This window comes from Kryptolebias marmoratus, linkage group LG4, assembly GCF_001649575.2.
Source record: "Kryptolebias marmoratus isolate JLee-2015 linkage group LG4, ASM164957v2, whole genome shotgun sequence".
NCBI classification, from domain to species: Eukaryota; Metazoa; Chordata; class Actinopteri; order Cyprinodontiformes; family Rivulidae; genus Kryptolebias; species Kryptolebias marmoratus.
The window spans coordinates 6,293,971-6,313,244 of NC_051433.1; the positions used below are offsets into that span (position 1 = coordinate 6,293,971).

General features: G+C 38.1%; 3 protein-coding genes across 9 annotated transcripts in view; 2 read left to right on the forward strand and 1 right to left on the reverse strand.

The window, feature by feature from the left end:
* nav1b (neuron navigator 1b) overlaps positions 1-8,232 on the reverse strand; it is a 63,663-nt gene extending 55,431 nt beyond the window's left edge. For all 7 annotated transcript variants that reach the window (XM_037975418.1, XM_037975417.1, XM_037975416.1 and 4 more), the window contains exon 1: positions 8,120-8,232. The gene's annotated coding sequence lies outside the window, so the exon portion shown is untranslated. The remainder of the gene's footprint in view (positions 1-8,119) is intronic.
* A 3,644-nt stretch (positions 8,233-11,876) lies between these two features.
* Positions 11,877-16,000, forward strand: csrp1b (cysteine and glycine-rich protein 1b). Its single transcript, XM_017408650.3, has 6 exons — positions 11,877-11,992; positions 12,799-12,908; positions 13,295-13,463; positions 13,641-13,770; positions 13,888-13,981; positions 15,411-16,000. The coding sequence occupies exons 2-6, from the start codon at positions 12,800-12,802 to the stop codon at positions 15,485-15,487; spliced, it is 579 nt and encodes a 192-aa protein (XP_017264139.1). The 5' UTR covers positions 11,877-11,992; position 12,799; the 3' UTR covers positions 15,488-16,000.
* Positions 15,988-19,274, forward strand: part of LOC108231684 (troponin I, slow skeletal muscle) — a 6,214-nt gene continuing 2,927 nt past the window's right edge. The window contains exons 1-2 of the mRNA XM_017408916.3: positions 15,988-16,252; positions 18,436-18,551. Coding sequence (XP_017264405.2) covers positions 16,137-16,252; positions 18,436-18,551 — 232 coding nt within the window. The 5' untranslated portion in view covers positions 15,988-16,136. The remainder of the gene's footprint in view (positions 16,253-18,435; positions 18,552-19,274) is intronic.

Consider the following 19,274-nt stretch of genomic DNA (forward strand, 5'->3'; position numbering starts at 1 on the left):
TTTTTTTTTCATGGGCAGTGTTCTGTTTGTTTACATGGAGGGGGAAGGACTAAATCTTTTACTGGTTGTTGTTCCCATTCCAGTTTCAATCTCCAGTTTTCTGTTGGAGGTCTAAATATAAAGGTCTATGATATTAAATGACAGGATGATTAGATGGAGAGGGTGGGGTTGTGGTCCTGATGAAGACCCCATCATTAACTCTGTGGTGGAGAGGTGCTGCCAGTGTTGGCATGGCCTGAAAGGAGCAGCCCCCCCTCCCGCTGAACATGCCAAGTGGTGTCAGTCTGCCACCAGCCTTCACAGCAGGTCACACACCGGAGATCGTGGAAAGAGAACCAAGAAGACATTAAGCAAAGCTGTTTCAACATATGTTGGCTTTTAAGATGCACATGATGCTTTGATTTATTTTTACAGATGAATCATTTAATTTTGATCACAATAAAATTTACATTCATGGTTTTTTTAATGCTTTGATTTTACATTATTTAAAATTTTGTTCTTAATAATATTACTTGAGATCAGATGCATCCCTGCCCTGCTTAAAAGTGCAGCTGAGGGTCAACAAAACATCAGAAGACTCACTTTTCTGATCACAGTGTTCTAGTTAAAAACATGAACTGGTGACTAGTCTGGATTTCAGACCTTAAGGCTTCTTTGATGATGTAACTGATACATGTTATAATGGCCTTTTCACTCAAACCCCAGTCTCTCACTCATGGTTGCATTCACTCAGTTGATCATGTGGTTAGAAACTCTGTCTCTGTGAAGCAGACGCTGAGGAATGTGCAGCTGTTTTACTGGATTTGGTACAGTATAAATCCTAAATGAAAGCTTGTTATCTCTCATGCAGTGCACAGCAAAGATGGATGTCTGCAGACTCCCACATATAAGAAATGGGTATCACAACCTGCACACGAACACACACTTGTACTGTAACATACATTAATTTTAGACAACTAGTTAGTTTGTAGTTGTTACATTTTTAACACTGTTTACTTTTTAAGCCTGTAGAAAAAGTTTGATTCAAGGAAATGACAGTTCAGGAGATTTTAGTACACAGAACAAGGAAATACCAGACTGTTTTATTGTTTTATTATTTTATTTTATCTAGTTAAATGGTAAGCCTGGCACATTTATAACTTCCAAACTCTGATGGGTTTCTTGGATTTTATGACGTCCATACATAAACATTTTTTTGGCTTCACCCAAAAATCCAACATGTTTCAATTCCACTGAACAAATCTGGGACCTGAGATAAAAGTTTGTTGTGCTGATTTTCAGTTCATCCTCTTGAACAAATTAGTGACTCTAGGTCCAACAAAATACAGCAACTTTTGGTGTCCTCAAATAAAAATAAATGAATGCAAGCCAAAGTTTTAATAATGGAACTCAAGGTGACATAAAATCTGAACTGAACTAATAGATCTGTAGTTGTAAAGAGTTTAGGACTAAAGTAGGCCTCCAGTTTTGTTTTCAAGTTTCTAAAAAGGTATCTGTGCCAGAAGATCCAAATAAAACATGCATGCTACGATAATAGTCCTGCATCTTTTAACCATTAGCTGACACTGAAACACTGCAGTTGTGAGTCAGTTTACAGGCAGCATGCACAATCTGCTGCAAGAGCACCACATTTTTTTGACCAAGGATAATAACTGTGCTGCTGAGCCCTAAAAAGTAGTTAGAAAAAAAGAAAAAAAAAGTTATGTTGTTTTCCAGCAAAGTTGCCTGGAAGTTTTGTTTTGTTTTTCTCCTCTTCAGTTTGCCAAATCAAGGTCCGGGCGTTTGAATGCTAAGCAATTATAGTCCTCCGTTTCCCATTTCTAGACCAAATATTCTTAGGATTTCTCTAAGGGCAGACAAGATTTAGTGGCGTGCCTTCATTAGTTGCAACAGAATTGTCATGTAGAGTACTTCCAGTCACATGCTGATGCCAGGTCATGCTGCTCTTCTACTGATTCAGTTCTCCAGCTCTGACAAGGCTGGTGTCTTTGTCCCTTTTTTAATAAGTTCTCCATTGTCCAGAAAACATCTTTTTACTATCCTAAGGCAGACATATTCTGGTCATCAACTATCTGCTGGCTAATTTGATAGTACTGCATTGTTGTATGAATGCAAGTGTTTATTTAGACAATGATTTGTAAAGATTACAGCAGTACATGATCAAACTGCTATGCTGTTTTAGTGAAAATCTATCCTTAAGCCAAATTAAAGTTTTTTCTATCTTACCTGAGGTAATAAAAGGTCCAACATCAGGTAATCTTTCACACAGAGACACTGAGCTGTTAAGAGACAAGCTACACCTACCAGAAGGCTGCAGCTTACAGGAATATAATTTAGACCCACATTGTGCATTCGGGAGAGTGGGGGCAAATCAATGCTCAACCACCATCTAGTGAGGAAATTAAAGAATCCTACACATCATCCTCAGGTCTCCTGAAGCTTCTCACTCCAGTTTCTCTCAAAGGAGTCATTCCCACATTTCACCTGTTTTGACCCTTAGCGACTCATATTACTGTCTGTCCTTCTTTGACGGCATCAAGCAAACTTTTCCTTTGGTGCTCATGTTTCTGTCACAGCTTGAATGTCACTTTAGAGCTTCTTTATACTTGAAAACGAAGCAAATGCTAAAACTGCCTCAGTTCTACAAACCTACAATCAAGCCTGAGGGTTAAAACCAAAGATACTTGTACAGACCAGCATCGTGCAGGATCACTTTACTCTGGAAAAGTCTCAAAGCTGCAGCTGTCCCAGAGAGTTTGACTCTGAGAACATCAAGTTTACCATTACAATTCCACTTTGGTATGTCAAATAAGGATTAAATGTAGAAATATGTTTTCCCCCACTTAGCAGTATAAGATACGATCCCTAATTTCTGTTTTAACCATGGTTAATGTTATCTCGCTGAGATATGACACCATTCCTAACTCAATAACAGTTTACCGTGACAAAGTTTATTCATTTGAAAAGCCTAGTTTTGCCTCTGAGTCTATTTCTGCTCATGTTTCTCTCCAGTGTAGCTCAGCACTGAACGATAACCCAGATGAACTGATGAATCATGAAAATATCTATATAATTAATATTTTCAACACTATAATACCACCCAGTTTTACAAAAGTCCTGATCTCGTTTTTATATATAGCACCATGCAGGTCCCTGATTCCTACTTTACTCCCACTTCCTACTGTGTCCTTTAGTTCTGTTATCGAGGAAATCTTTTGGGAAAGACATGGCCTAAAGTGAATTCAGGTTGATTAACAACACACAGATTCAAGAGGACAAATGAAGCAAATAAAGGACAACTCTTCTGTCATTTGGCTACAAGCACACAGTCACTGCTAGCTGACACATTTTGTGCTGTAGGTTTTTTTTCTTTCTAGGAAACCTTTCGGCTAAATGGGGTACTTTGAAGGCAAATTCAGCAGTAATCGTGTACAAATATACTTTAGGTAGTTTATTTAAGCAAAAAGCCATTTCTTTAACCTCAAGATTTAGACAAAAGCACAAATTAAAAGCCTGAAATTGTATTTACCAGTGTTTCTTCCTCAGTGCTGGTATTCAGAACCCCCCTGGCCTGCATTTAAACACACCTGGTTTAAATTAACGGGTCGTTAACAGACTTCTGAAGACCTTGAAGCCACACTGAGGAGGTAATTTGATCATTTGAATCAGGTGTGCTGGAAATGGGACACAAAGCATGCAGGCCAATTTGTTAGGAGGCCTGAGATTGAGAAATTCTGGTTTATAGTCACATAATTTTAGACTTATATAATAATATTTTAGTCATATATTTGAGAGGTCAACTCATGTTGACTTTAGATGCTTTTTCACTGACAATTGTTTCACAAGTCAATAAACTCAGTTCACATTTATGTTCTTTACAGATTGATTTGTTGTTTGATCACTTCTTTACTGCTCCTAACCAGTGTCTGTCTCATCTAACTCTGTTTTTCTTTGTGCTTATTTTGATTATAAAATGCTGAATTCAGTATGTGCTTATTTTTGTTTACTGCATGCACAACATTACATTTCCTCATTTCTTGTAACCAGTCTGTGATGCTTCTTTATAGTTCTTGTTTTGTTTTGTTGTGATTTCTCAAAAAGAAAAAAAAAGTGCCATATTCTCAACATTCTTAACTTTTCTTTTTCAACTAAAGTGCAAAACCAAAATGCAGTAAACAATAAAGTAAAATGTCTTAAGTTTTACAACAAGCTATCAAGTTACAGCTGTTACCCGTTTCATAAAGAAAACCTGGTAGTATAGATTTACCCACAGATAAATAATTTTGTGTTTTATTTGTTGCATAAAAACAGTGTCAGAGAGGTCATCCTCCACTCATATTACAAGTTCCTGTGCTCTTTTCACATAAATTATTTCTCCTAACCTGAAAACAAAAGTAGACTTGGCCCCTGAAGAGGATGTAAAGTGGTGCAGGAAGAAGGATGTGAGTCCCCAAAGCAAACTCAAAACTGCCTGTTATGCTAGTTATGCAACTGACACAGTTTTCTGAGGTGAACTGAAACTTGTGCAGAAATAACCAGGCCTGCTCTGCCATGAACCAAAGTGTGGACAGTTATCTGTGCTGGGTCCTAAACATTAATACCTGGAGAGGGAAAATGAACTAAATATAAAACTACATCTCACAGTCAACACTACAGCAAAGTCTACAATATTCTAAATGTTTCCAATCCTTCACTGCTTAAAATGCACTTTTTATATTTTCCTCAAGAGGCCAACAGTAAAATAAACTGCACAAATTTATTTTTTTAATTCTGCATCAATGAAGCTACTAACAGGATCATTTCAAATATGTTTAAAGAACAACTCTTCCTGATATTATCAAGTTCGATTTTTGCTAGGGTCATGATTTTACAGCGGTATTACATTCTACAGTGTATCTGAAATGTGTTTAAAGTTTGAGTTACTGAATCACCATCACACACAACTCTGCTTCACAAATGCAAAAGCAAACACTTGTTACATAGAAATGACTCATTAACCTCTTTTTTTCCAAATCTAAACATGTAATAAATTAGTTTATCAGCACAAGAGATGGTAAAAATACATCCTAAACCACTCTTGATTTTGTTTTGGAAACTAGGAAGTGAACCACAAACGTACAGTTTTAGGTGACAGTTTTATGTGCGACATCTTTGCCTCTGGCAGCCTTTACACACTCTGCATCAAACAACAAGACAAAAGCAGTTTCTGCACAACATGAGAATCACCTGTTTTCCTTCCTCTTGCCTTATGTTGCCTGATTACCGAAAAAAGGTTTATTTTGAACTCTATTATATAACAACTCCGTGTGGAACAAATAAAATATGTATGTGGCTTTCTGTGGTCGGTACATGTCATTTTGGGTTAGCCAAGGTGGAACATGTCCACCACTGGAGCGTGTCTGTGAACCAGACTTTCCAAACCAGACACACACAGTTGGGCTAAGGACACATGGAGACGTGGCATTTACACAGAGCAAAAATCGCCCTTTAAACATCAGCCTTTGAACCTTTCATGATTACCAGATTTGTTTTTGATGACATGTTTCATTTGAAATCAACCATGGACTAAACCAATTTACCAAAATGCCTAGAGTGCTGCTTCTTTGAAAGAATGATGAAAGAGAACGCAAAATATCCACAGATCCAGCCGCTCTTAAAGGGTTGGCACACGATGCAGATAGGAAACAAAAATTAGCCCTTAGCATCTTTTTTTTTTTTTCCACTAACATTGTCACAGTACATGCTGATAGATCGCAGGGATTTATTTGTGTTGCTATACCCGTAATCCAGAATGGTGATGAAATTAGTGCAGTTTAAAAGTGGAACAAGTTGCACACATGTTAGATCTATTTCACTGGCAATGACTTCACCCGCCATTAGTGGTATTCCCCTGGCCGTGGATGGACTGTCAGCAAAGAATTGAATTACTTTATGATCTGTATTCTGTGCATTAGGGGCTGCTTAAGTTGAGTATGGACCTCAGTACTTTTTTGTGCAGACTGAAATGTGTCTGCATTGCAGCAAACCCTAAACGATCACTAGAGGTGCCTTAACTGACAGTGAATGGTTCATCAGAGTTCATCAAATATTTAGTTATTAGCCTGCTAATGTTTTAAAAAGTTTTATTTTTTTATGGTTCAAACTTGTTCTTTTTTTTCTTTAGGTATTTCTGACCGCCCAGTGAAATCAGATTTATTTTCATTGCTTTCAGCTCTGCTTTGAACTGCTCCATCCTCTGAAGGTCTGTAAACTGCTGGAAGCCCTGCTGGTTTCATTCGGTATGAGCCCACTTTCCTGGTCACCTGTTTGGTGTTGTGCTTACAATCGGCTTTCAGATCATTTTCAGTGAAAATACATACATTTAAAAAGTAGCCAATTCACATACCCAGGATTTAAACAAAGATCTTGCATGAGTTCTTAGTTACGTCAAACAACGAGGCTGAGCAGCAGTGTTGGGTGACTTATCTGTTAACTCACTAGTTAGAAACTAATGGATAAATATTGATAACATTTTCAGAAAATGTTGGGGTTGTCACAAAATGCAAGTTACATTTTGGTGGTGCTCTGGATCACAATTCGAATCATAGTTTGTTTGTTTTTTATGACCCTGTGGCCTTGGCGGAGGTTTACTCTCTCTGAGTGCTTCTAGTATTTAGAGTATGTTTTGGGGATGACTTTCAGCCACTATCACACCAGATTTCCACTCAATATCTGTAAAATTGGTTGAGTTATAGCCATGTTTTTGTTTCGGTTGATTAGCTGTGGCGACCATCTTGAATGTGGTTGACTCCAAAAGTTAATAAGTTGTAGATGCACATTAAATGATTACTTTTTTAAGAATTTCAATCAAATATATCCTCTGGTTTAGCCAATATTTTGCTAACAGACAAAAGCAGCACATGCAAACACAGACTCAGGTAATCCTATCATCAGCAGTGGGTTTCTTTCCATTGTCACCAATGTGCTGCTCAAGATGGGAGACTGCTGGCTGTCTTAGATAGATAACTTTTACTAATTGACTTTTTGTCATGTATGTGAATGTTTTTGTACAGTGCCCTAAAGATGATTTTTGTTGTGAATTAGAGCTATAAAAATAAACTGAACTGAACTGATCTGTATGTGTGTGGAAACTAAGTGGGATAACAGTGAGAAGTAGGGGTCTGATGTAATAGGCTCCTGTAGCACACTCTGGTATGAATCAGATTATCCCAGACAATTACAGAGCACATGACTCCACATCCACAGCACAGCAAAAACCCACCGTCAGGAATTAGTTGAGCAGCCTGCCTGTGAGTTGTTCCTATCTGAACTTGGACTTAATGCAAAGATTAATCTATTGCTGCTGTTTGATCATTTCTTAAATTCTAAACTAAAGCTTTTTGTTTAGATATATAACATCAGTGATGGGTTCATCACTGGTTCATCACTGGCCACTTTTAGTTCCTTCAACACAAGTCATGTTGTTATAACTTTTTATTCTTGTGCCCTGCGTGCAGTGTTTGAAACATAGTATTGCTGAATTAAAGCAGCTAAAAATGGATTTTATTACATGTTTAGGTTTATTGAGCTAGCTTCCTGAGGGTTAAATTCTTTGTTTTTATTGTAGTTGTCAGCTCAAGGAAAAGGTGATATTTTACTTCACCTGAGGACATTGTCACCTTACTCTCATTGTTTGTCAGATGAAAAGCTGCACCACCCCACAAAACTTTCTGTCCTCCTACAATTACATGAAAGATGCAGCTTACATGCTGAGATAAAACATATATAAAACATATATATATGACTTTTACTTTATATATATATATATATATAAAAGCCCCTGCTAAGTGCATTTCAGACTTATGTAATGTTAAATGTGCAAGATTTAATTTAGTTAAATTGCTGCCACAAAACCTTGTGCAAAACCCCGGTCAGGTACACACACAACACCACAGTGACAAGCTATTTGTTGTCAGATTATTAGGAAAGTTGCACATTTATGCAAATTACTTCAGACTTGTTTAACTGAGATGTTCATCAGGCCAATAAGAGTAAAGCTGAGCTCATCAAAAAAAAAATTCAGTTTCATATTAAACATGATTTGCTCACAGAACTCCCTCAGTAAGAAACTCATACTTACCTTCTAAGAGTCTGATGGAATTAAGAGCAAAAGCAGGTCAAAGCATCCATTAGTTTGTCCACAGAAGCAGTCAAAAGAAGCTGCTTTAAGTCCGGTGCAGCTGTCTGAGATGCAGTTTACCAGACGAAGCATCAAACTGCAGCTTCCACCTCTGAAGCATCTTTGCCTCTGTCCGATGTCTGGATCAAAGTGGAACTGCACTCTTCCTGCTTGCATAACAAATACTCTAGACAGCTCCTGTGCTGCAGTTGTGGATCAGACTACTTAACCAGAAGGAGCTCTCTCTGCCTTGCAAATGGACCTGGCGCTGATCCAGGTCAAGTCTTTCTGAAGAAAAGTGCTGATCTAAAACTAGGCCATATATCTGACGGAATCATCATTAAAAAACTGTCTCCTGCTATATACTTTTTGTTGTCTCTGCCTCTTCTTTAGCTGTCAGAGCCAAGCAGTGCATATGCGTCTTTCCTGCCTGGTGCTGAATGTCCTGAGTCACAGCAAGAGCCAGTGAACTGGACTAATTTGAATTGTCACTGCATGTTTGTAGCTGGCTGCCTACAGGGCACAGTTTCTCTCTCAGCATGGCTCTCGGTGAGAATCTGGGCCAAGCTGAAGCAGGTTCAGAGGTGTGAGCTCAGGAATAACAGACTGACAGGAGCAATGATGGTGAATTCACACACTTTTAATCTTTTTTTCAACCTGTGAGAAATCCCCTATGTAGAGTAAATACAGTAAAATGACTCACTTCAAAGGGAAATTACAAACTAGGAAGGACATGTGGTGGAACAAATTTAGAGTGCGCCAAAAGCAATGAAACAACACTCACACTGGTGTGAAGATAGAGGCCAATGGGTGGTATGTTGGCGAGGAAATTGCCTGAACTTGAAGTTAAATCGCTCAGCAGGATGACTAAAGTTTATGAGGAGGGATTACAGTCTGACAGTTTGAAAATTAGAGCTCTACATCTTCTGTGTTGACTCAGGCAGATCAGAGCGGATTATAGTCAAAGATATGGTGTGGCTGGACACCAAAAATATTCCAAAATGTGAAATTAATCTGCAAACCAGCGTACACATTGGCCGTCTGACCTTGAGGTACAGATTGCCTTCGTTATGAGATCTCTCACGCAGTGCTGAACATAATCACCGCTTAATTAAAGGTGTCAAGATAAAGAATCAGATGGTGCACGCAGAACAAACGACTTGAACTGATTACAAAGTCCTGATCCTTTGCTGTTCTCCCACAGCTTATTAAACGTGCACTTCACACCCTGATGCGTTCACGTTCTGCTTCAGTTAATAACCCTTGTCGCCTTTTGCTTCAGCACAGCTTACAGCACGCAGTACACACACAGAAAGCTAGAGGGAATCAGGAAACAGGGTGTGTCTCAACACCAACATAACACACTTTCTGTTCAGATATGACCTCTACTGACTAATTTATGGAACTGCGTTGCTTCACCTTTTATTCTGGCCACATTGTGCACAGCAGACAGCACACTGGATTCATCAGAACATCAGATACACTGCTGACATCCTGCCAGAATCCCCCTACCCTCAATGCAATTATTTCATTTCCTTTATTAGATTTCCATCTCAAAATGTATCTTGACTGAGCGGGAGTCAAATTTCTGGAGACAAATCCACTGTTGTGGCAATACGTAACATTTTACCATCCATTTTAGCTCTTTCTCATTGAAGGTTTTATTATAACAACTGACAGGCTTGAATGAATAATGAGTTTGATAAAAAAAAAAAGTTTGAAACATATTTTTATGCCGCTTTTGTTGCACAAATCTAAAATTCATGTTTATACATGAAAAACATTTGCATTAGAAAATATACTGACTTTTCTCATTTTAATAAATGTATTAATTTACCAAAGTTACTCATTGCAAAGTATGAAATCAAACATAGGAAGGTTATCCTGAACTATATCAAACTGTGCAGTTTGAATGAGGACAAGCACTGAATCTCAGGGAAGATATTTAACTAGAAAGACAAAAGTAAATCTGCTCTTAAATATGAAATAAAAGAGAAGAATCAAGTAAGATGACTGTCAACAAATAATTGTGGAGGTGAAGGACTGTGGAGCACCATAAAAACAAAGTTTATATAGTCAAGTAAGAAAACAACAAAGAAAAACATTTAGTAGAAAATTTAAGGCAACATTATTTGACGTTCCGTCTGCAGAAATAAAGTGTTGTGACATTAATTTTAAAATATGCTTGCCAGCTGCAGCTGATTGAAAATAAAAAACTCAAGCCAAATATACAGTAACACAATCACCTTCCCAGTGTGTGAACCCATATTCTCACCTCTTCCAGCTCCTCCTCCTCACCAGGTGACTTGGCAGAGCTTCTGGGGAAATGTTGCCAAAAAAGAACCTGGCTTCAGATCAGGCCAAATATAACAAAAAGAAATGCTGAATTCCTCCATAAAGCTCCACCGATCACTCTTCTGCTCACTGATGGATGGACCCTTGATGCCGTTAATCTTCCTTTGGTCCCTATCTTCTATTTTTTCCTTTAGATTATTCTGCCGAGTTTCCCTGAGTCCACTTCTCTCCTCCCTTTGTCATGAGGATAAACACATGCACACATATTCCACAACTAAGCTGGGCGGATGTCCACAGAGCAGAGACAGAGGGCTAGTGTTGGCCATCGCAAGCTATAAATAGGCTTCTTGAGTTCATCATTGTCTCTTCCTATGATGGTGAGGAGCCTGGAGGGCTCAGAGAGGGAGGAAGGCAGACCAAGCAGCATCTTTATCTGACGGCTGTTTCCCTGCTGGCTAAACCTTTCCTGCTCCAGCTCTTCTGGGGAGAAAATTACTCTGAAGGTGCACAGTAAATATTTTCTTTGACAGAATGACAAAGCAAATTTAAAAAATTCTCAAAATTCCTAAAAAATATTATTATTTTTGGACAATACATGGTGAAAGATCACGTGTGCAACATTTCCACTACAAATAAACATCCCCCTTCCTCCACGATTGCTAAATGTCACAGTTTACAAGATCACCAGTAAAATGTCAGCGATGCTCTTCATACAGGACTGGTTTAAATTCCTTATTTCCACAGTCAAAAGCCTGCTCCTCACACTTAAAAAAGAAACAAGAAAAAATATCTGCGGCATGTAAAAATTACAACAATTACCTTCATGCAACCCACCAAAACTACACACGGTTTGTGTTCTACTGGGCATGTTTGTAGAGAATCTGCTGAGACTATTATTACGAGGGTGGGTTATTGTAAGATTATTATGGTTCATTGTTTTTGTTGTTGTTGTTTATTTGTTATTTTCCTATTTACAATTAATAGTAACAGAGAAAACTTACATTTTAAAACAAATAATTTGTTGCTTGGATGCTTCACCAACAAAAAAAATGTTTTTTTTTTCTTCTGCAGAAGGTTCTACAATTATAAATATACCATAAATATGTTATAAAACTACTGATTATACAGACGTGTAAAGTTCTGTTGACTATCAGAAGTAATCTGTGAATAAATTATACAACATTTTCAAGTTCCTATACAGACTTTAATAAAACTTCTGGTTTGGAAAGAAGTCACTGTCAGACATGAAGTCTCTTTTTATTGACACAGAAGCTCAATCTGTTTTTTTTACCATTCGAGTCGTCTTTCTGCAGTTTTTAGTGATTTCACTCCAAAAACAGTTCCTCACTCATACAGACAGAGAATCTTTATCTTCGTCTCCGTCCCGCCCTCGCCATCACAATCTTCACCTCCCCTTTGCCTCTCTGCTCCTCCCTCTGTCTCCTCACAGCCTCCCTCCACTTCACGTCTCCTCTCAGCTCATTCATCTCTCAGACTCATCAAACAGCCACAGACTCTAACACCACACCTCCAGGACAGGTAAGCTGGAAAGCCATCCCAACGGTGAAACAATAGACTTTCAGCCCATCGCTTCTGAGATTTTACTTGGAATGTATCATTTCCTGTTGGCTTGTCAGGAATTAAAACTAAAAATGGTTAAATTAAAATATATTTGTACTGCAATAAAAGTGTTTCTGTCTGCATTTAGACTGGATTAAATCTTTACTGATCCTTGTGAACATAAAGTTTACTTGGCTAAACAGGAAACTTCCCTACTCATTTTCTTAGATGGTGGGGTTGAGATTACAAACTTATTCAAACTGGCAGATCGTAGTTTAATTTAAAAGGCACACAGTTTGTTCAAAACACTTTATTTGTTGTTAAAGTGCAACATATTTAAAAGCCAACCGCTCGTAGGATCAAAACGAAAAGAAGGGCATTTCCTGTTTATCCAGATAAATCGGGAGATAATTGCCTGTCTGTGTGTTCGTCATGCTCATTCTAATGACTCTCAAACATTTCATGTTGTTAATGTTTGAAAAAGAAATGAACATGGTGCCTGAGCAGAGTCTGACAGTTTATGTAGGCTGGTTTGGTGTTATCTCTGTCATGCTGGCAGCTACTTTGCATTTTACAATATTTTCTGAATATCTACCTCAGCCAGCCGGTTAAACATGAGGAGAGAAGGAAAGAGAGCAATGTGTCAGACGGAAGCTGGTATTTCTCCTTTTATAGATATCGCCTTGAGTGTTGCAGATGTTCTCTGTCTGCTGAACGACACAAATCTGGCTATCAGATACACAATCAGAAAGAAATGTATACAAGCTGCTCTCCTGTGTTTGCAGAATGCCTTTCGGAGGAGGAAATAAGTGCGGCTGCTGCCAGAAAACCGTCTACTTTGCCGAAGAAGTGCAGTGCGAGGGGAAGAGCTGGCACAAGTCCTGTTTTCTGTGCAGTAAGTATTGAAATTCTCAGTGAATCTGCTTTTTATTACTTCAAAAAATACAAAAGACCACAAAGGAATGCAGAAAATTTGGCACAAGCGCAGGGAAGTGAACATCCCCAGGTTTTCACTCAGGCATCTCGGGCCTTATTTGGATCTTGAGTAAACGTGACAAAGGTTTGGTCTTCCTTTTATGGTAGAAAGGTTCCACACAAACTCCCCCTCCAGCACAGATATGAACTCATTTGAATTGGTGCAGTGTCAGTTTCACACATTATTTGACTTCACATAATTTGTCGCATTTGAAAGACACTTTGTCATAAATTCCTGAAAACTAAAACAAGATAAGATGACAGTTTTGTTTTTTTTGTTTTTTTTTCTACTGTTTTTGTTGTAAGTGGTCTGTAAGAAGAACCTGGACAGCACAACTGTGGCCGTTCACGGAGACGAGATTTACTGCAAATCATGCTACGGCAAGAAATATGGTCCAAAGGGCTACGGTTTTGGAGGTGGAGCAGGAACGCTGAGTATGGACACAGGAGAAGGACTTGGAATCAAGCCTGAAGTGTGAGCAAAATGTCCTTTTCTCCATAAAATCAGGAGATTTAAACAAACTTCACAATCATGAGTTTTATAAAAGAGGAGAAAGGTTTTCAAGAGGGAGTTAATAAAATACTGACACATCCCTGACTAAATGTTTGCAGCATAAAAAAAAATCAACATAAATAAAAACTCTCTTGACAGACAAGCTCCTCATCGACCTACAAATAACATCAACTCCTCCAAGTTTGCTCAGAAAGCTGCAGGATCAGACGTGTGTCCTCGATGTGGGAAAACCGTGTACGCAGCCGAGAAGGTTATCGGGGGAGGCAACGTAAGAAAAGTCTCATGATTCATGTTGACTACAGAATCCAAAGTCGTGATTAGACATGACAGTCTTTAGCATCTATGTTTGAACTGTTCTGAAGGATTTTTTTTTCATCTTCATCAGTCATGGCATAAAGGCTGCTTCCGTTGTGCCAAGTGTGGTAAAGGCCTGGAGTCTACGACCCTCGCTGACAGGGACGGGGAGATCTTCTGCAAAGGTTTGTACACGGCAGCAAGAAATGAGAGCAAAGAACAAGATAACCAACACAAAACGAACAAACAATGTTCTGGTATGAACTAACTGATGGCAGAGGGAACATTTATAAGGTTTTCATACGATTGATCTTCTTGATGATTCCTTGAAGGAATGCGTATCACCCGCTGTCTTTCATGTCAGAGTTTTAAACTAAAAGCTTCTCATGCTAAGAACAGACAGACATGTAGCTGTTTTGGTCAAACTTTGAAAATGACATGATGCATGATCACTGGCAATAAAGTGAGATCTTGCCAGATGTGTGAACACTTGAAGCATTAGGTTATAGATCTTTCTGAGAGTTTTGGTGAAATTGTCTGTTTATAAGTTATTTTGCTAATGTTACAGACAAACAAACTCATGCACACAGAGGCCCAGGTAATATTAAAAGAAAAGTTTTGGTTATTATTGAATAAACCAATATTAAACGATAGAATCAAACTTGTACTGTCATGATCAGCAAAACTAAACACAACCAAAATCCAAACCTGAGACACAAGACAAGAAGGACACCAATCAGCACATGAAGCCACAACAGACAGTGAGTGACTGGAGGAGATGACCGGGTTTTAAAGACTGGAGGTAATTAGGGGAAGTGGGCACAGATGAGATGATGACAAAACTTGGCGCAGGTGTGGATGGGCGTGGCAGGCAGACAAGAGCTAGACTGAGGAGAAGGGAATGATGATACACTCCAGTCTGGTAGGTGGCAGTAAATGCACCTTAAGTTGGTTGCCATCCACCAATAAAATACAAAAGAAGAAGAAGAAGAAGGGAATGATGACAGAGGCACAGAGAACAAGACAAAACAAACCCAAAGAAACCAGAATCAAACCAAAAGATAAACCCAAACCAAAAGAAACCAGAATCAAACTCTGAATACAAAAAGAAACACACAGTAGAACCGAATCCTGACATGTACATTTAGAACATTTTTTGTTTGTTTGTTTCATTTTTCTAAATTACTGACAGAAACTCAACAGGTCAGCAGCCTATGACCTTTTGCCATTTTGGTATATTGTTTTATTGACATTTGAAGAAGACTTCTGCCTTTCTCTGATCATTTACCAAAGACAATGTAATATTTTGGGTCACATTTGTTTTCTGAAGATAGATAATTGTCAAAAATATGTTGGTGTTTCTGGTTGACTATCAGCAGAACAGTTTGTCTCTTTTTGTTCTCATCTAAACAAAAAGCAACTCTTGTCACGAAATACCTCCTTCTTACTTAAAAACCTTAAATAATTTGAGCCTTCTTCTGCATCTTGTGAAATAAGCATGAACAGTCCTTGTTCTGGCTTATAATGATTTTTGCTTTTAGAAATCCTTGAAGATCTAAAATCTAGTCAAATCATTGTCTTTTTTTTTTTTACTCCTTGAAATGTCTTTTTCAGGTTGCTATGCAAAGAACTTTGGACCCAAAGGTTTTGGCTTCGGTCAGGGTGCGGGAGCTCTGGCTCATTCACAGTGAAGCCTGAGGCCTGGACCAAAGTAGAGCTGACATCTGGTGCCTCTGATATCACAGCTTCCAGGGTCTAATTGTCCATCTTTGACCTTCTTCCCATAGCTGAAGGCAACAAATGATGCACACACCATGCAGCTTTTTGCACACGTTTACCTGGCAGATTTGGTGCACATATGCTGAAGCTTTAGAACCGCTGAGGTTTGCCTGTTTGGACGGGTATTTAAGGTTTGTTTCATCTGCTTATTGAGGTTGCTTGAAAATTAAACACTGTAATTGCAAATTCACAGATGTTAATTTAGGTTAATATCTTCAAACAGTTCAAGTGAGCTAACATCATTGCTGCGTTTAAAAAAGGATTCAAGCTGTGGAAAAACAGACTTAAATTATGCTTCAGCTGCAGCCAAATTAAAGATGTCAAATATTCCTTATTGCCTCACTCATCAAATGCTGTACTTACTGTCCAAAACTGTGCTTGTTTTCTTTGTTATTAACACAAATTAAATTTTCCTTAAAAAAAAACAGTTCTCTTTTACTTGTGAGTCAGAGTTTAAGTTTCAGATCCATAGCTTAACACAAATGTTAATTTCCTTTTTGTGATTCTGCTCTGATGAAATCAGTGTTTGCTGTTCGTTCAAGTCAGAGTTATCCCAGTTAAATGCCGGCTGCTGTGATGAACAACAGACTCGTAGTGTTCAGCTCCGTCTCCGGCCGCACCGAGGAGTTGGCACGCTGGTGGGCGAGCCCGGCAGCTGTGGTGGTCCGACGGAGGAGGTGGGTGTCATGGTGGGGGGGCACTTGTTTGTTCTGGCACAGACTCTTAACACGTGAAGGTCACTTCAACTGCAAAACGACACCAAAAAGCCACACAAAGAGCAAACTGCTCAAGGTTTTATTCATGTAAAAGAGGAAAAACACACATTAATTCAACATGAGTACAATTTAAGCACATTGTGTAAATGTGCCAGATTTCACCACACAGACTAATTTTCATCTGAAGTGCCTGGCAGGTTGATGCTACAAAATAAAAGAATTCATTCCAACAAAAATAAAATTGATAAAATTCCATTGTCTTCAATCTTTATTAATTTATTAAAGGTATGATAAAAGCATAAATAAAAACAGGACAAATCAATCAAGAGCATATCACTGCTTACTTTTTAAAAATGATAACCCAGACCTGATACCTTCATTAAAATAAAGAGTTAATTACCTGATGTAAGCATTAAAACACACAAAAATAAAAACATAATAAAGCTACAATGATTTTTCTTTTAGGTATTAAAAGAACTGAGAAAGTTTTCTCCAGCAGGGCCAGTCTGTAATGGTTTGGAAGTCATCCTGGGATTAAATTTAATAATTAACTAGCCCCGCACCAAGACTGTCCAAACTTCATTTTCACAGCATCTGTTTGAACAAATGTTTGGGAGCAGAAAGTCAAACACGCTAACAGCCCTCTGCCTTTTCTGCTACCATAAACTCTGAAAGTTTTATGACCCAATAACAAATCCAGTCATAAATCAGGTCAAAGTTTATTTCTTTTTCACATTTAAAACAGCCTCAGTTCATCAAATTTATAAAATATGAAATCAATATACATAAAAACAGTAAAATGTTAAACAGAACTAAGTTAAAAATTAATATCCATCCATTTCAGGCTGGGGTCTTATCTCCAGCAGTCAGACATCCTGGACAGGTCACAAGTCCATCACAGTAAAAATGAATATATAACAATAAAAACTCTTATAAAATAAAAGCCAAGGGGTTATCCAGTATTAAATGATGGTATTTGTATTGATTTAAAAAGATCAACAGTCTGCTCAGCTGTTCTCGAGCTCCGGCCTCCTGGAAACCAAACAGCATCTGATAAACGGGCTTCACCTGTTTAGGTCTCATTGTACCAACAGGTGGCGCTTGTGGTCCAGCAGAAGTCAGCCTGTGGTCATTTACAAACCCAGATTTGAGTCCATGTGTTTGTGGGTTTACATTTGAACTATAGCTGCAGGGTTGACTTTTAAATCAAACATAATAAGGTCATCCTGCACTGTGTCAAATGCTGCAGTTTGAAAGAGTTTACTCCAGTAGATTTCAAGATATACTGAATGCAATTCTGCAATGCAGGTCCACACTCAATGTAAACAAAGCAACTGAATCAGCTGACAATTACGTGGAAGCTTGAGTCACATGATTGGCCCACATCATGCTGGCCTTACTCTGTGTACAGAGGTTAACAAATAGGGATGATAATTTAACGTTTGACATATTTTTAGTCTTTTGGGTTCTATCGGTAGGTAAACACACACGTGGTAGTTGGCATCTGGTCACAAACTTTGCTAAAACAATTCTAATTTAAGGACACAGCAGTCATCAATATGAGAAAAGTATTGTTCAGATTTAGTTTCTTACTTGCTGTGTGGTCCTGCTGACTGACATTCTGTTTCGGGTTCTCTGACACACAAACGTTGAAGAAAGACACATCAAGAAGCTTAGAGCAAAAAGAGCAGATTGGCAGCATCATATGGTGCTGTGATTTGTCTAATTTTAGTCCTTTGAACATATGCAGCCTGGAAACTGCATTCCTCCCTTAAAACCACAGCTTAGCATTGTCGGCAGTCATTATCTGAAACAGACCGGGGGGAGTGGGTTGTTGGGGGCATTCAGTCTCAGAGGGGACTGATCTGAAAAAGTTGTCTAAAAAAATAAAAATAACTGTCTGCTTTATGTTTTGGTGGAAAAGATGAGCCCAGATCATCTATAAAATTACAAGTAGTTCATTGATGTCAAAAAGAAAACAGCTGATCAGAAAGTGAAATTATTAAAGTGGTTTTTGAAGACAAACTGGCTTGATTTTATTGTGTTAAAGAGGGGTTTATAAACTACCACTAAGAACAGAACAGCAGTGATGTGTCAACATGAGCCCCTCATGGAGTGTGTCTCTGTGTGTGTTTCTATTTAAGTCCTGTTGTGATAATGAGGAGGGGGGAAAGAAAAGGGGGAGCAGGAGATAAATACTCCAGTTTGTTCTCGTCTCCATCACTTTGTCTCTTTGCATCTGCAGCATCAAGACACAAAGGTAAGCATAAAACTGTCTGATGATTAGTTTAAAGAGAGGAGGTCGTGTTTGTTCTTTGAGTCAGTGTGGAGACATTTATTCAGATGTGACATCAGATGATTAACTATTTCTATTCATGAAATAAATATTATTAGGAATCTTGACAACTAACATTCAAAACTAAAAAAAAATAAAATTCTAAATTACTTTGAATGGATTATACACTGTTTTAGTTGCCTAAAAGATCTGACATTTAAATAAATATTGTAGTAAAAATACATCTGCCTAAATAATGTTGAAGCATTAAATGAGTTTTTATTAATCAAAAACAAAAACAGGTACTTTCCCTGACTAAACCTTAAAATTTTAAATTAATTAGCAGACTAATATTGAATATATATCCCATTTAACAGTTAATCAAGTGCTCAACTCTTTAAATTTGATAAAATGAAAAACTTTTTTAGCAATTTATCTAGATTTGAACAACCAATATTGATGACATTTTCTTGTGTACGGTGTATAATACTCCAGCACTGTAACACTGTTTATAATCGCTCAATTATTTGGATCTGTTTATGATTAAATCAAAATAACAGGAAAAAAAGAAAACAGCAACACCTCTGGGAGGGATCCTTCAACCCAAAGTGCTTCTCAGAAAGTTCGGGGGTCTGGTCTATATTTGTGTCTTTATCCGGGAGTGGGAAGTGTTATCTGCGTGGAAAAGCTGCCTGTTGAGGGTGGGGG

What these genes read in the sequence shown, in the direction of transcription:
- csrp1b (XM_017408650.3), top strand. Translation starts at nt 12,800, where the DNA reads ATGCCTTTCGGAGGAGGAAATAAGTGCGGCTGCTGCCAGAAAACCGTC. An exon ending in CTTGGAATCAAGCCTGAAGT is followed by an intron (nt 13,464 to 13,640) that starts GTGAGCAAAATG and finishes CTCTCTTGACAG; the next exon opens with ACAAGCTCCTCATCGACCTA. An exon ending in AGGTTATCGGGGGAGGCAAC is followed by an intron (nt 13,771 to 13,887) that starts GTAAGAAAAGTC and finishes CATCTTCATCAG; the next exon opens with TCATGGCATAAAGGCTGCTT.